The sequence below is a fragment of the Aulonocara stuartgranti genome (assembly GCF_965226115.1).
Source record: "Aulonocara stuartgranti genome assembly, chromosome: 20".
NCBI classification, from domain to species: Eukaryota; Metazoa; Chordata; class Actinopteri; order Cichliformes; family Cichlidae; genus Aulonocara; species Aulonocara stuartgranti.
The window spans coordinates 23,075,466-23,092,201 of NC_138956.1; the positions used below are offsets into that span (position 1 = coordinate 23,075,466).

The following is a 16,736-nucleotide window of genomic DNA, read 5'->3' on the forward strand; positions in this document are numbered from 1 at the left end:
CGCATGTAAGGATTTCTGTGGATGAGAACAACAGGCCTTCTTTTACAAACTAAAACAAGTTTTAGCAGCAAGTTAAACAATATTTTTGCAACACCCAGTTTTCTAATGATTAAGTTGATGAATAACTAAAAGAACTACATTCATTTATATAAATATTTAATGCATAGCTTCTTATCTGGGTGTTCATTTAATCTAGTGATCCAGTAATAAAAAAAGAAAAGAAAAAAAAAAGACCTTGACAGCAGCTAAAGAACATTGACTAAAATGAGTATGAAGGTTTGTTCTTCACGCCTATCTTGTTTTATTCCATTAAATCTCAACTATTGCATCAGCTTATTCACTTCTTGTGGTCCTCGCACGTTCCAATTGTGGCGTTTTCGGCTTTTATTTTGACATGAAAATCCTCTAATTTCCGGCGTAATGCTGTCTAACTTTGGCTGCTTGGCGCAGCTCCGCTCCGCCGAGGCGCGCCGCTGCTGCTCACACCACTCTCATTCCCGCTTTCAATCGGCACGCCCTCTAGAGGTGAAGTCTGCAGCAAGCCGGGCAGGTCAAACACCTGCTGTGATCTGTGAGAGAGTAAAGAATTAACCAGTGTAGTAATTGTATTTATTATCTTTTAATTTATGGAGACAGACATACAGCGAAAAGCAGTATTGTGTTAATTTGATCTCTGCAATCCCTTCTGTGTGCTCACATTGCAAGGATTTCGAAAGATCTCTTCAGGACTTAACTGTCTGAATTTTTATATAGAAAATGTGATTGTTCTTCTGTTTCAGAGCCATAAGCTATAAGACCTACACAACATGACAACCTTTAAAGTTTACCCAAAATGTATTTATTGAGGTATTTTTTTCAAGTGAAATATGAGAAAACAGATCAAACATCCTGGGTGCCAATGCTTGTTTCTTTTACTCTTTGTTAGACCAATGGCTTTACATTGAAAAGTCGGACTAGTTCCAGCTTTTAACAGAGCTTAAATGTATTTTTCAGCTGTAAAAATGTAACATGCCTATCACCTGCGTTACAAAGTTATAAGAGCTCAAACATGCTGGAAAAATGTTAAAGTTAAAAAAAGAACAAAATGTAGATGCTCCATGTACCCCAGGGCCTGTTACTCTGAAAATATGTATAGCTAGTAAAAAAGACTCATTACAGATTTGCATAGCTTCATTAAATATGGCAAAGTTCTAAAAGTACCAAACAAATACAGCTAAATGTGAGAGGGTCAGGTCAGAGACATCCACAGATTTTTTGTGTAATGACTCAAAACCAATGGTTTGTTTTCAGAATGGGGGACCCCCCCCAAAAAAAAAAAAAAAAAAAAAAAAGACTCTTAGATGATTAAAAAAAACAAAAAACAAAAATCTTAACAGTATGTTATTTCATGATTTTACACATGGTAAATAGCATATTTCTTTATGTAATTAAGCTATAAGACCTGTAGCAGCTCTATTCACATTATAATTGTATGGCAAGCTCAATTTATTATTACTACACACAAGCCTCATTTATGCTTGATATGTAAAGATCTGAAAGATTGTGAGGAAGAGATATTTTCTTCTTCGTCTTTGTAATCCACAACAAAGACGAAGGAGTTAAACTTTTTTTGAATAACTTATTCTTATTTTAAAACTGAACATTTATTTCGCTAGTGTATTTTGATTAATACTGAATTATTTACTCTTGCTTACATTTGTTGTGCTAATTAATATTTATTATATTGATTTACCCTAATTGGGTATATATGATGCATGTATGTATGATGCATTGACCTTTTTTTCTTAGAAAAAAAAAAAAAAGATCACGCAAACATTTTTCTAATACTACAATTTTTTCTATATATATTTAAAACTCTCTTAGTTAAAATATTTTGTTCTTGTAACATATTTCTTCTTGTTTTTAGAAATTAAACAGAGTAGTAGTTCTTGATGTGGCGCAGTTATATTGATTATTTTCTCTTTTTTCCCCCCAATTGTACTTTAATGAATAATTTATACAAAATAAAAAAAAGTTATATAAAGAGTTATATATTTGGATTAGGTTTAGAGTTAAAGTTAAGGTTAGGATTGTCACCTATTCCAACTTACATGTGGACCTCAGAGGGTTGATGCCTTCTTTGGAAGAATACAACCTGCTAAACGCAGTACATAGATGCATTCAAAACAATATAATTAGTTCTCTCACAGCTTTCTCTGTAAAAATCAAATGGAATCAGCTTTTAAACAATGTTTGTTCTGTATATAGTTTCCACTTGCTTCTGATTTAATTAAAAACAACCAAAATAATATAAGTTTACAGTAAAATCCAACAGCTCCTGTAAACTCTGTAATCACAGTCATTTCTTGGAGATGAACAGGGTTTGGTTTCTAAGCAGTGCCTCCTGATTTATCGTCAGTGCCTAAACTAAATCAGACAGGACACTACAGTGGTGTTTACAAAGGCTGACAACTCATAAAACTGAGCCTTAAACAAACAGAAATTAGCAGGTTACAGTGGACAAGCTTAAATTAACACTGGTATTTAAGCTGTAAACTTGAACTTGAGTGCCCAGAACACAGATGTACTTCACGCCAAGTCCCACAACCATCTTTTAAAGTTATGCCAGTAACTGCGATATAATAGACATAATCTAATACGTTACTGTCCTAAAGAGACAACACATGAAACGAATGCTAGATAACAAAAATAAATGAACTCCAAATTTTTAAAAGATGTTAGTTAAGGGTTTTTTGTGGTAAAATCGATTAGTTATAAAATCATCAGAGACTTGGTGGTACAACTTGTGTCCATGTCAGAATTTATTATGTTTAATATTGCACTTAAAATTTTTATCGCATGGAACATATTCCTGTCATTTTAACCAAATTAGCATAAACATATTGACACACTGAATTGTTATGTCAGCATAAAGAAAGCCGTAATCCTGGCCTCTTATAGCTCAAACTGGTCAATAAAAGCCATTCAAAGTTCACCTGTAGTTTTTAAAGTGCTTAAATAATTCAAGTCAAAGCTTGGTGTTGTTAAAGCTATGTTATTGTTTAGATTTAGCTTTAGGATCTTTGGTTTTCTGAGTTTGAATAGCAAACTGCCAGCTGGTGTCACAGGATACACAGACAGCTGATTGTTGCTAAGTGTGGCTAACTAAACATCTTGCCTTCTAAAGGTCTTGTTCATATTTAGGTCCACATTTAACAACAGGAAGAGAAACTGGATCTGCATGCATGCATGCATCTTAAAAAAGCCATCGGGCAGACAAAACAGCTACAGGATGGTAACTAATTTGAATAAAATTTGACTATATCACAAATTAAAACACCATGGATGTGTCACTTTTTGGGTATTTATGACTTTACTGAATTTACAAAAAGGTTAAAAATTGCCTGTAACTCAACTAGCTATAGAGCTGTAATGGGCTTTTTACAGCTTATAGTCCTTGTCTTTTAACATCCTCAATGTGAAATGATAACAGCAAAGCAGACCAACTCTTGACATACTGTGGTCTTAAAAGCAGGCAAACTATTGGAAGCATAACTTACAGTCAACACACATAATTCAGTTGCTGGCCATCTGATCACTTTATATTTGCACACTTTTAACTATTGAGAAATAAAAGATTTAACCCAGGGGTATCAAACATATGACCCACAGACCTGAAAACTGACTAAAAAAAAAAAAAAAAAGCCCAATCCAGCCAAACAGGATGACTTTGTAATGTAGACAAGGTGGGTGTGCATGGTTTCTGTAGTTTTCACTGTATTTACTCTAGGGAGCGTGGTGGAGAATGGAAAGGAAGTCATGAAGAATGGTGTCGTGCTATGAAAGTGGTTGTTTATCCAAGCCGGAGATTTGAATCACGATCACTTACATCACTTTCTTACTGACAAATTCATTTCCCATTTTCTGCTATACCACACCAAAGTAAGGTGGTTAAAATAAGGAGTGACTTGTAGTTACTGTAGAAACGTTTGTTTTGTTTTTGTAATGACAGCTGACTGACCAAATGTGGAAAAACTGACACATTTTGTTAAAACTAAACTTTTTTTTTTTCTTAAGACAGGTCAGGCTATTCATCATCTACTGTGGTTCAGTTTTCAGAATATACATGTCCTTGTAAGGGTAAAATTTCAGTTTGTTTTCATTGGTTATGAAATTGTTGCTGCTGCAGTTTGCTGTTGAGAGGTCTCACTGCTGCAGTTTCTTTTTACACTTTATCTACGAATGCATTGGAAGTAATTTTACACTAAAGATTAAAAGGTGTAATGGCAAAAATCATACTTTGACACTCAGTCCAAGGGAAATCAATTTGTTATTTCAACTTTCAATTTTATGTTCCACCCTTTCCCATCTAAGATACCATAAAATATTGATTATCCTGGGATATCATAGCACTTAATTTCTCACTTATCCTTTCAATTTTATATTTTCACTTTTATTTCTTATTATGGTTGATAGGAAATGTGTAGTTTATGTGTAGTGTTAGCTTTAGGAAGAGTGTTTTCTCCCCAGAGGGAAAACTCTGGAGGTGTCTTGTTCATGGCCTGTACTGGGGGTAAAGGGCGAAAGAAAGAAGAATGTCAAAAATGGAAAACTGCAAATCACTACCAAGAAAAAAAAAAGTTGTGCAGATTTTTGTACAATATGAAAGTGGTGGAAAGTGATTCTCAAATTACTAAATTCTCTTATATACATGTTTCTCAATTATTTGAGTTGAATGAGAAATGTGCAGCTCAAAAAGCACTTCTGCATGGAAACCCTAAAGACTGCTCGACAAAACAGCAACATTAATAACAAATAACAGTAAATAACATTTTTAATTATTTTGGGGACAAAAGGTAGTGATGAGAGTGCTTGTTTTAACAAACAACCCACAGTGCAACCAAACCCAGCGTCATCAGGTGTTTCAGGTCTTTCAACATCAGACACCAGTACCCAGGCAACCTAGCCACGGGTGATCAGTCTCCAGCTTGTGTCTAGGTGGCTTAAGTCATCTGCAGATCTCCCCTTTTGGTCCACAGCCATCTTGATGTCTTCTCGGGTGCATTAATGATGTTCAGTCCCTTGATCCTGAGCAATTTCATGGGCTAGTACAGTGAGGTACAATGGGTCTTCCATGCCTTGCTTCACCTGTAAGCTTCTTCTACTTGGCAAGAAGCCTCTTCCATCTGGTCTTCTCAGGGAATGGTCAATTCTAGCAGGACCACCAACTGCCTCAGTGAGTCTGATATTAGCACCATATCAGGTCTGAGGTTTGTCAAGGTTATGGTGTCTCCCCAGGTCAACTTTCTGCCAGTCCCAGGTTGCTGCAAGAAGACCCACTGCTGGGTCCATGTGCTGTCGTGACTTCTCTCTAGCATTGACAAAAGCAATAGAGCACTTTTGGTTTGCATTGTGTACACAGACCTTGCCGTTGCACACGAACCATACTGCTGGAGCAGGTTTCCACCACCCCTGCCCTGATCTATTACTTGCCCAACTGGCTGCTTCCCATCCCCTTTTTCATATTGAGGTCTTGAGGTACTGCCAAGACCTGCCTGACCTACTGAAACTACAGCCCAGGTCTTTTGTCTGATCAACAGAATACTATCCTATGACAAAAGTAACCCTCAGGTTTTTTGTTTGTTTTTTTTGGGGTTTTTTTTGGTCAGTTAGAAATCTTACACTGAACACATCTCAGCATTAGTAATGTGCACTGTATTGTTGCACACAGACAGGCCTACTCTTTGTACTACAGATAATTTGACAGGATTTGTAACCTTATTAAATCAACCCGATCATGTGCAATTTCACCAATATGTCTTTTACTGTCATAACAAAGAGATACTATTATCTTAACTATCTAACCTAAAGACACACATCAGCGTCAATCTTGAGTGTGGTATAGAAGGTTTTAAAAGAAGAAAGCTGCAAAAGTGACCTAAATTTATGACAAAACTCTCATTACTAGACATTACTTGCACCACAGCGCTTCCTGGTGCAAATTGCAATGCAAAGTCTAGCCTCAGTTTTTACACGTTGCAAAGGTGTGTTGTGTTGTGTTGTGTTTAGTTGTGCCTAGTGTCGACGTGGGACAGTTTCCAATTTCGTTGTACTATTGTACTAGGTATGACTGTGCAATGACAATAAGGGGTTATCTTATCTTATCTCATCTTAGTCGATCATACTGGAACATTTAGCAGGCCAGTCCTGGCTTGCACGCCTGCATTAATCTAAACCTACTGATTTCAGATGGATTAATTTTGAAATGATCTTAACTAGGTTTCATATAATCCAAGTTCACACTACGTAATCTATTAGACTGCTGGGTATCTGTGATTAATAGCTCCTAAATGACCTATAATGTATTTATAAATTATTATCAATCACCAATAAAGCACTATAAATGATGCCTCGTGAGAAAGTACCACTTTTACTGAGGCAAAGGTGATCAAAGAAAAACAAACCCGTTCAACTAAAATCCACCTCTCCTCTAAAATATGACTTCAAAGCTGCCCTCTTTGAAGGTTCCACATTTATTTGACTGCGGTTTCAACTATTTGAATCCTTCTTTGACAAGCAAATATTATGCACAGACGAGAAGGAACACGGCGTTTGTTTGAAGCCAGGCACTTCTAAAAAAGAAAGAAGCCAAATGTTGCCTGTAAGCAGGTCTGAATTGATTTTTGTGTCATTTTAATCAACGCCGACACCCCCGGCAGAGTCTCACACTTAGTACGGACCTGTACGGTTCGCTCGTGCGCTGATGCTTCAGCTTTAACGGTTTATTTTAGCTTCTGTATTTTCCCCCACTCCCTTTACGTTTCTCCGCCACAGACTTTTTTGTTTTTATTCGGGAGTATGAGCTAGCCTTCCCGTCAGCTGAGTTTGGATATTAGTGTCCGTTTCCCCCCCTCCCGCTTCTTCGCTCTCTTCACTGTATCTGATGCCTCTTGTTTCCTCCAGTAACCCATGTCTATGTGCATCCCGCCTCCCTGCGCTCTCAATATATGGTGCAAGTCAAAATGTCCAAATCGCCCGTAGACCCTCTGTCTGCCGTGGAAACCGGCTCCCAGTCGCACTATTTCCAGGTAAATCCGCTCACTTTACTCCCATTTCTCTCGCATCTAACTCTGTCTTCACCGAGAAAAGAGGAAAATGGGTAATTAGTGTGTCAGATGCTACTTGTTGTTCAATCTGAGGCGTCGCGTTTTGGCAGCGAGCTACTTTTTTCCGTTTTCCCTTTTTTTCACCTCCGCCTTTTCAGAAACTGCAGATTGATGCTTGAGCCGGTGAACGGTCATGTATCCTCATATTATGGCTATTAAACACAGATACACAGTTTAACACCTCCTTGGGTGTCGATGCATTTGCTGTTTTGATCTCAACTCGCAGATCAGGCCTTTGCATTGATGCTTTATTATTTATTTCAGTGCATTTTTACCCTCCGTGCTACGCTTCATCCACTCCAGTGCAGGGAAACCAGCACACACCAGTAACATTATGGGACTTTCATGCAGGATATTGGTGCAAATGTGCAGGCCGTGACTCTGGACTCACCTGTAGCCTGAATCTGAAAGGCTTTCTCCTCAGTTTGATGGGGCTCTCTGCATTAATCAAACCACCATGTGAAGCCGAATAAAGGCAGCCCTGAAATATGTGTGATTCTGGCAGAGTTACTGCTTGCTTTGGTGCAAAGCAGCTATTTTGCACTTAATGACCATACATTTTGTCTTTTGCAGTCCTTAAAAGCCAGCAGTAGATTTATTTTTTGTATGAATAATACAAATCTACAAAATAATTAGTAACTAAAGCACTGAAATAATTATAGTCAGCCTTGCTGCCAGTATTACTGCTAGAGAGTTGTTGCATCCCGTTATCTATCGCCATCCATCTACCCATTCCCCTTTTTATCTCTTCACCCGTGTGCATCTCTTTCTTCCTCACAGCTGCCCCGGAAGTTGCCTAAGCGCAAGAGCCGCTTCAAACGCTCAGATGGCAGCACATCCTCCGACACTACGTCCAGCTTCATCAAACGACAGGTAAAAGCTCCTTTTGTGCCTGGATTGTCTCACTGCAGGCCCATTATTGCACACTGATTGTTAGTGGGTGGAAAAAGGTGTAGGTTCTGTGGAAAATATAGGTCATGGTGTGCTCTAAATGTTGGAATAAAGCTATAAGGTGCTTGAAATTTGTCATCAGAGCCAATGTCTCTGAAGTGTCTGGTTGGCAGTAACGCAACTCTTGCATATTTTTTTTTTAGGTATAGGCTGTTCTTGCTGTTGGTGGAGGTGGGGATGGGGGTGTTAAAATACCTGCATGATTCTCTACTTATTTTGTTCGTATCAGTGTGACAGTTTCTGCTCTGCATCTTCATCCACAGCGCTTTTCCCTCAGTTGCAGAGGTTGCTTTGCCCAGTAGAGGGTAGCAAAGTGCTTGACAAAAGAAAAGAAAAAAGAAAAAGGTTCAACCAAAATCCCAACACAGCACAGTATTTTTTTAATTAATGTTTTCAGGTCAGACAAGTGTGGAAGACTCCGATGGAGTTTTAGTGTTATTTAAGAAAAAAGGTATCTGTAATTGGAAACAAAAGGATTCTCCATGTGATGTTGCTGCATAGCTATTTTGAATGGATTGTAGAAATGGGCAAGGGGTGGGAAAGATTTTCTCAGATGATCATATTGACTTTAAGTTGAAAGGCTATATATTGAACAGCTGAACTGGAACATGAATTATTTTAAACTGTGTTAATCTGATAGATGGTGTTCCAGAAACCGAGAAATTAGTTAAAAAATAAATAAATTAAAAAAAAAAAAATGTGTCTTTGCGTGTCAATACGATGTACTGACATGAATATATATGTATACTGATGACATGAAATTTGTTTTACTTACTACTTTAAATTTTAATATTTTACTTTAGAAAAATAAACTTGTTACAGTTTGTGAACAAATCATCTGAAATATGAAGTCATTGTGATGTATTGGGTTATTTAGCGTAATAGATCACTTGAGATCGTTGCCACTCAGCAAAACTATCAAATTTGGCAGATATGAGAAAACCAGATGTTTAGCTTGTATCTGCAATGTGCTGGAGTTAATCATAGAAAAGTGTTTTTGCAAAAAAAAAAAAAAAAAAAAAAAAAAAGGTGGAGCACCCTCTTTTGAAATCAAATTAAAAAGCTTCTTACAGCAAAGTTGAATATCGTTAAGGTGCTCTGTTGTTCGGTTTTGTGGAACATTGAGGGTTGGAATCACATGGACCATGTGTCGGCTCCTCCCATGTATTTTCAAGTTAGTTGTCATGTGCCGTTTTGGAATTTGGTTTTAAGATGCATTAACAGAAACAAAAAACCCAATTCCAGAAATGTTGGGATGCTATCTGCAATATAAATGACACAGAATGCAATCATTTGCAAAACTCATAAAACCCACATTTATTTACAATAAACGAAGTGTAACGAAACAAATCAAATGTGTAAAACTGAGAAAATGTAGCATTTTGAGAAAAAAAACAAAAAAAACAAAAAACACTAGCTCGCTTTGAAATTGGTGACAGCGAGACCTGTCAAAGTTGGGACAGGGCCATGTTTACCACAGCATCCCCTCTTCTTTTAACTGTCTGTAAAGATCTTGGAACGGAGAAGTCCAGTTGTTGGACCTTTGGGAGGGAAGTGTTGACCCATTTTTGTCTGATAGAGGATCCTAGCTGCTCAACCATACTGGTTTATCGTTATTGTATTCTTTGGTTCATGATGTGCTAAATGCTTTAAGCATCGTCTTGCTGAGTCTTTAAAGAAAAAGAAAAAAAAAAAAAAAATTCTGGATGATAGCATATGATTTAAAAACAAACAAAGCAAACACAAATAATAAATTAAATTCAAATTTTGATTTATTACAGCCAAACAGTTTTCCACTGTGTTTCAGTCCTTTTTAAGCTTTTTAAGCCATTTTTGCATCTCTGTATGATCACACTTTAACTTGTATTTGTAGATAGTATAGAGAACTGTGTTCAAACAGCGATTTCTGGAAGTGTTCAGGACTGAATATCACAGGGTCTCAGTATTGATTTTCAGCGATGTCCCTTGCACACAGAGATTTCTCCAAAAATCTGTTACTTTTGATATTATAGATTATGATATACTCAAAGTCTTGGAAATTTTACATTGAAGAACATGTTTCACTTTTTTTTTTTTTTGCATATTGGTGAAACTCTGCCTCTCTAACATACTTTTTATACCCAGTCATATTACTGATGTATTTGTGGTTAAACCTGATACAAAATGTTTCTCCAGCCATTTCTTTTAGTACCATTTACTTTTTTAACATTTTGCTGCCTCCACTCCAATGTTTTTAAGACATGTTGCTGCAATTAAATTCAAAAGGAGCTAATGATTTTTCTTAAAATATTTCCATTTTCTATCTTCAATCGTGAATAAGGATTTATGAGAGTTGCAAATCATTGTATTCTGTTTTTGTATACATTTACATGGCATTCCACCATTTTTGGAATTGGGGCTTTATTGGGACTTTAGGTAACCACTTCCCATTTTTGAAATACGAGGATTTACAGTTTATCATCTGCTACTTCTCCCAACTTTCCTTATCTGGGACAGGAGTGGAGCAAGTATTCTGAGTTATTATTTTAGGAGAAGTAGAAATACTCTGTTAACATTAAAAGCCATGTGCTCATAATCTTATTTACTGTGAACATAAATATATCAGTAGCAGCACACTTAAAATACCAAAGGCAAGTTCTTGCGCTTCACAATAATTCACCTTAGTGCACTTTGCCTAATACACCCATAGATATATTTATTATCAGTGATGGTTGTTTGTAGATTATATTTCAATTTAACTGCCATTCCCGACGTCCCCTCCCTAAAGAATAAAAATAAACCATCACAACCAACAACCAACGCACCCTTATCAGAAATATTGCAAAGACAGAAAAAATCCTGAATAAAAATTTGAGTGTGAATTTTGAAAGATGGTCTCAATAGAGCCAAACAGCAGCTAAAACAGGAAACGTATGAGCCAGCCATGCCTTTGCACTCATGCAGCAGAGATAGAGGTACACAGCAGTTTCACTAGTGTTGCAGCTTATCTAAAACTTGTTAGTAAAGATGTAAGAAAGTGTACTTATTTTGCCAGCTTACCACATCCATTGTCGTGGTCCAACTCATAAGTTGTGACAAATAGGAGGACAGTTTCAAAAGTGCACAACTGTATTAATTAAAACAGATCGGCACCATACTTGGCAATATGAGGTGTGTTAGTCAGTATTATCAGTGTGTCAGCAGTGGGATGAGTGTTTGAATGATGAGTGGAAGGTGTTGTTTAGTATAAACTCCGAGCTAACAGGGCTAAAGCAGACCAAATAAGAAGCAAATGTTGTAAATGTTTCAGGGAGACCAGCCAGGTGCTCCCACTTACACTGATTAACTCCACCTACAAGGGACCTTTACAAGGGAAACGTAGCAGGCCTGGAAAAAGTCAGGTAAACTGAGGTAAATTAAACAAATAGATAAAAAGGCTCTTTAAACATTATTGTTTATTAAGTTTTTAACAGTTTATTTTATTAGATTTGAATGGCAACTTTTTACTTTAGGTTTTTCTGTCCTGATGAAGATTAAAGTTACTTGTCTCTTTATGATTTTGTCAATTACAATTTTCTTTTGAAAACTATAATTGACAGCCTTTACAAAAAAAAAATCAGTTCAAAATGTAATTTTAATAACAAAATATATTATTAAACTTTACAAATTTCCACCTACCCCCAGTACACTAAGTTAACTAACTGAAAATAAAGACCTTTGCTTCTTGGAAAGAGGCATAAATAATTAACTGAAGATAAGACGATATACATTCACCTTTATCTGACATATTTTACTTTACCAAACAAAAGAAGGTGCAACATATTTCTTTAACAAAGCAATTGTCAGGCGCTTACATTGTTTTCATTACATCATTTTGCTTGTCTCTATAATTTTCCTCATTACTGCTTTGATCCTGTGACTGCTCATACCGAGGCTGCTGCACTTTTAGAACAGATGTATTAAAAACATTTTTCACACATTGTGTTACATTTTCACACAGTTGCTGCATTTTTGTTGTTGTTTGTTTGTTTTTGCGCCTGGATCTGAGCTCTGGGTAGCTTAAGCTTCAGCTACTTTCCCCTTTGTTAGCTTCTTTAAATGTCCATGCTCGGCTGGGTGAAGGTGATTTCAGTGTAGAAATGTTTTTGTGGCGGTTCCGCCACAGTTTACTGTGACTGTGAGTGTGCAAGTGATTATTTGCTCACACCACTGTGCATAGACAAAAATGTTTGTGTCATATGTGAGACTCAGAACATTGAAAATCAGACTATTCTGATTCCTGGCTGATCAATTTTTACTCTGACTCCGTGCACTTTGAGAAAACATTTAACAAAAATAACCTTGAAAAGTCAGTTGGTCAGATAATCTCTCAAAGTAAAGCTGAAGCTATTACACTAATAATAAGCAGTAGTATCCTTAACCGACTGAGTTAGTTTTAATCAAAGGTGCCAAATTTTAGCATTTTAAACCCTTTGTGTTGTATTACGTTATAGCAACTTCCATCACTTTAGGGTTTTCTGCACTGTTTTGTGAGTGTTTTATAGACCAGATGACACCAGACACCCTTATATCCACAGTCTTGTTCTTTTGGTCACTACCCACAGCCCACAGATGTAGATGACTGTACAAACTTTTGTTACCAGTGAATCGACAGCTTCGCCTTCACCCACAGCTCGTTTACTATCTTTTATGATACAAATAAGCAGCATCTTCTTAATTTGAGAGACTAGAAGCAGCAAAAATTTGGTAAAGTAGCGAAGCAGTTCATTATCCACTTCTTCATTAATCTCCACATTACATTTACTTAGAGGGTTTTAAGGGGTAAAGGCATCATGTTCCTTTCTTATAGGTGTGAATAATCTGCAAGCATAAAGGTCTGTAAAATAAATAAATAAAATACCTCGATTTCATTTACAGAACAGGAATGAGGAACAGTGTAACTGAGAGGCGTGAGAAAAAGAAGAAGATGAAGGGGGGGGAAAGGGCTGAGCAGACATCTTCTTCAGAAGGGGACATTAGTTATCCAGATCGCGAGGCTTAATGACAATCTCCAGATTTCCAGAGAATATTGCACGGTTTAAAATATTCATGACTCTCATTTTGAAGGCCTCGGGCGATGTGATGTGTGGGTTCAGTGTTCACACGAGCACCTTTTTGGTTTCTTTTCAATCATTACCTTCTCCCTGCACGCACAACAGGCACCCCGCCTCCTCCTGCTCCCATTGCTGATATGACAAAGTGTTTTATGCAGAAGGAGTAAAATTCACAAACAGAGCAGATAGTTTCTTGTCTGTGATAGGGGTGGGGTGTCTATGTAGGAGCAGTGGAGTATGACTCATTTCTGCAGCAGGATACAATAAGCAGTATGGATGTATGTGTTATATGTAGGACGCGAGGCTTTGAGACCAGAGGAGAAATCTTCAGGGAGTGCATGATAATAACAGCAGTTTCTTCAGTTTCTCCTCCGATGAATTGGACTGTAATGGAAATGAGTAAGAATGTGATGTAAATTTAAAGAGGCGGTTTGATCAGGTGACGCAAAAGCTGCACTCGTTGTTGTGTTGTGATGTGATGAGGTAAGAATAGAAAAAGGTGTTGCCGGTGTCTGCTCCAGTGCAGGTTGTAGTGAGGTAAGGTGATGGGACATAGTGCGGTCTGTCTGCACGCAGCATGTAGTTTATAGAGAGGGAGGGACTGGCAGCATCACCATCACCACATCAACTGAGTAAGTACAAAGACTTATAATACAGTTAGATTCTTCTTCTTCTATTGATTTCCTAACATCTCTAAAGGATCATGTTGTAGCCGCTTCACCTGTCTCTCTTTTGCTTTGTCTTCCTCTTTCATGCTCGTTGTTTCGCTCATTCGTTCACCTGTTTGACTTTATGATTGCCTCAGCTGCTCTTCACACCTCTTCTGAGTTTTGCAGTTTGACATGCAGTATGCCTGATCTTGCCTTCCATATTGATGTAACCACAGACTGATTTATTGCAGTGTGTTTCAGAGAGCTCTGTAGCTCGTGGAACTCGCTGACGTTGAATTACGACCGCACAGCTAATCGAACACTTTTTGAAATTAGATATTTGGTTGCTGGATATCCTGATTGCTGGAGTTTTTGCTCAGAATATTTGCAAAGAGGGAAAGGGTTTTCAGCATGCTGAATAATGTATTTTGCTGCTGCTCTGGATAATCTGCTACCTATGGTTTAATAAAACCATAGAAATTTGCATTAGCATGCTGTCCCTGCATTTTATTTCTCTCATAAAAGAAGGAGTCTCTGTATGTATTTGATCTATACACTTTGAAAATCATTTGGATTTTTGGATTTTCTGTTAAACTCAATGTAGACACGAAACGTAGAATCATGACCTTTTCAGCCTCAGAAGGCTCCTTTTAGGCATCGTCTTGGTTAAAGTTTTGTCTGTTTTCTGTGTCTTATACCTGCCATTAGGGCTGGGCTATATCATACCGTTCACGTTGGGCAACGATAGGAAAATGAAATATCGCGATAGAATATGGGTAAAATGCGCATGCGTAGTGCCTTTGTTTACATACGCACATGGCAGCGACGCAGAATGAGAAGAGCGAAAGTGGATCGTTAAATGAAACGGATGAACCAGAATTGGTTTGTAAAAATGCTGCAACTTCAGTGGTGTGGCACTGGTTTAGCTTTCATCCGTCAGATACACAACAAAGCACTATTTTTGGTAGCGCATGCTAGTGGGCCGTCGTTATTACCGTGTTTTTTGGAAAATACGGCACACTTAAAATCAATCCTTTGATTTTTCTGAAAATCGACAGTGCCCCTTATAATCCCGTGTGCCTTATGTATGAATTCTGGTTGTGTTTACTGACCTCGAAACGATTTTATGTGGTACACGGTCGCTCGAAAATCTGTCAAATGTTTCAGTACGACTTTGCTAAGCTATATAATTTTAATGCACTTCAAAAAAGCTGCTTGTTTAAGTGAAAATACGTTGATGTTTTTTTTTTTTTGCACTAATGAATTAAGGAGTTGTAAAGTATTTTGTCTAGTGTCAATTATATCGTCAGTTATATCGTTATCGCAGATTTTCAAATGTATATCGTGATAAATATTTTTGGTCATATCGCCCTGCTCTACCTGCCATATGATGGTATTTTTCTCTTTCAATTCAAGACCCTCAATATGTACTTCTGTTGAGAGCATTTAACCGTCATCCCAGAGCTTCCTTTGCTAATGTGTTTATATTGGCCTAACCATAGCTCTGTAGCTAGCGACGAAGTAGGATATCATTATACAAAGAGTCCAACCAAAATTACCCTCTAAATGTGACTGGTGTTTAGTTTAAGGTTTTTGTTTACATCTAAAGCAGTGTGATATTTTTTTACTTTCTTAATATCCCAAAAAAAAAGTTGAGGTTTGGGTGTGAAATTTATGGTTTTCAGGGTTTTTATCGGTTTTTACCGTTATTTTCTTTTATCGTTTTTATCTTTAACATGGTTTCCATGGGTCTTTTCCCGTGTGTTATGAATAAATCTTCTTTTTTGGGGGGTACCAGTACTGGTTTTTATTTTGTTGTATTTATCCGCAACACCTTAAAGGCTGGTCCATGAAAATTTTGTCAGACATAAACCGGTCCATGGGGGCCACTGCTGTAGAATATTATATCTTTAATCTGACGAGTTAAAAGCTTAAAGTGTTACTTAAAAATAAAATCAAAATGAAAAACTACATTTTATTTGTCAATTCCAAATAAATACATAGAGATTCATTCAAAATGAAATCTAAATCTGCTAAAACTATTAAATAAAACCTCTTAATTTGTATAGATTCGAACTGGTTTAAATTGTTTGGAAACAAAAACATAAATAAGACAAAAAACAAACAAAGCATTCTGTTTAAATATCCTTAGTATAAATGTAAGAAACGCTAAAATGTAAACAAAGGAGAACATTTAAAAAACTCATATTCACTCAACTGTGGTTGGCTTATGCTCCAAAGCAAAAAATAAATGGAAAAAAAATTACAGCCCAGGGAGTGCAGTACAGTCGCAGTGAGGTGGGCAGCGAGATTCATACACGGATCGGATGAAATCTGATGCAGTAGAGAAGTGTGACACTCTCTACACTCAGTGTGTTTATGGCCAGGGAGTTAGTAACAAGGGTCAGTTACATTAATCAGCTGCTAAAGTTCTGTGTTTTTGACTGTACTTACTGACATCAGGTGTTACCATAACACAGGCGCTTGCATTTGTGATACATCTGTGTCTCTTCGTTTTTGTCATAAGGCATGTTACGGGAGAAAGAGTCTTGTAAAGTCTTGCATTGTGCAGGTAAATTGTCAGCTGTGCAGGGATGGCACTGCTTGATTTTCTGTTGTTGTGCTGGTGTATACAGCTGTGGTAGCCCACGCCTCCTAGACTCCTCAGTCTAACCTGATGTGGCTCCAACTCTGTTCCAGCCACCTGATTGATTTGGCACAGTACTATTCTCATTATCATTGGCCTTTTGTGTTGTCCTTCAAAACACAGACGTTCTATAGACTTTAATTATGTCTCATATCACGGAAAACCTATTTCGCATTAACTATCTTTATCACTTTATTGCCCAGTCCTTCAGTCAGAACACGGTGTATCATCTTTAGATTCCAGCTAGCTAGATTAAACTCATACGTCCTGT

General features: G+C 37.2%; 1 protein-coding gene and 1 long non-coding RNA gene across 5 annotated transcripts in view; one reads left to right on the forward strand and one right to left on the reverse strand.

Annotated features, from left to right (window-relative positions):
* LOC309696438 lies at positions 1-11,409 on the reverse strand. 2 transcript variants are annotated; one of them, XR_014273494.1, is made up of 4 exons: positions 11,136-11,409; positions 8,292-8,412; positions 342-569; positions 1-15 (listed from the first exon to the last, which is right to left on the reverse strand). It is a non-coding gene; the product is annotated as an uncharacterized lncRNA (long non-coding RNA). The 2 variants fall into 2 exon arrangements; XR_014273495.1 differs by lacking the exon at positions 11,136-11,409 and having other exon boundaries at positions 8,292-9,036.
* The window catches only part of cacnb3a (calcium channel, voltage-dependent, beta 3a), a 26,398-nt gene continuing 16,359 nt past the window's right edge, over positions 6,698-16,736 (forward strand). For 2 of the 3 annotated variants that reach the window (XM_082517659.1, XM_082517661.1), the window contains exons 1-2: positions 6,698-7,067; positions 7,926-8,018. In XM_082517659.1, the coding sequence (XP_082373785.1) occupies positions 6,987-7,067; positions 7,926-8,018 (174 nt within the window). In that variant the 5' untranslated portion in view covers positions 6,698-6,986. Of the gene's footprint in view, positions 7,068-7,925; positions 8,019-14,627; positions 14,701-16,736 lie in introns of those variants that run through there. The other variant, XM_082517660.1, reaches the window with a different exon arrangement.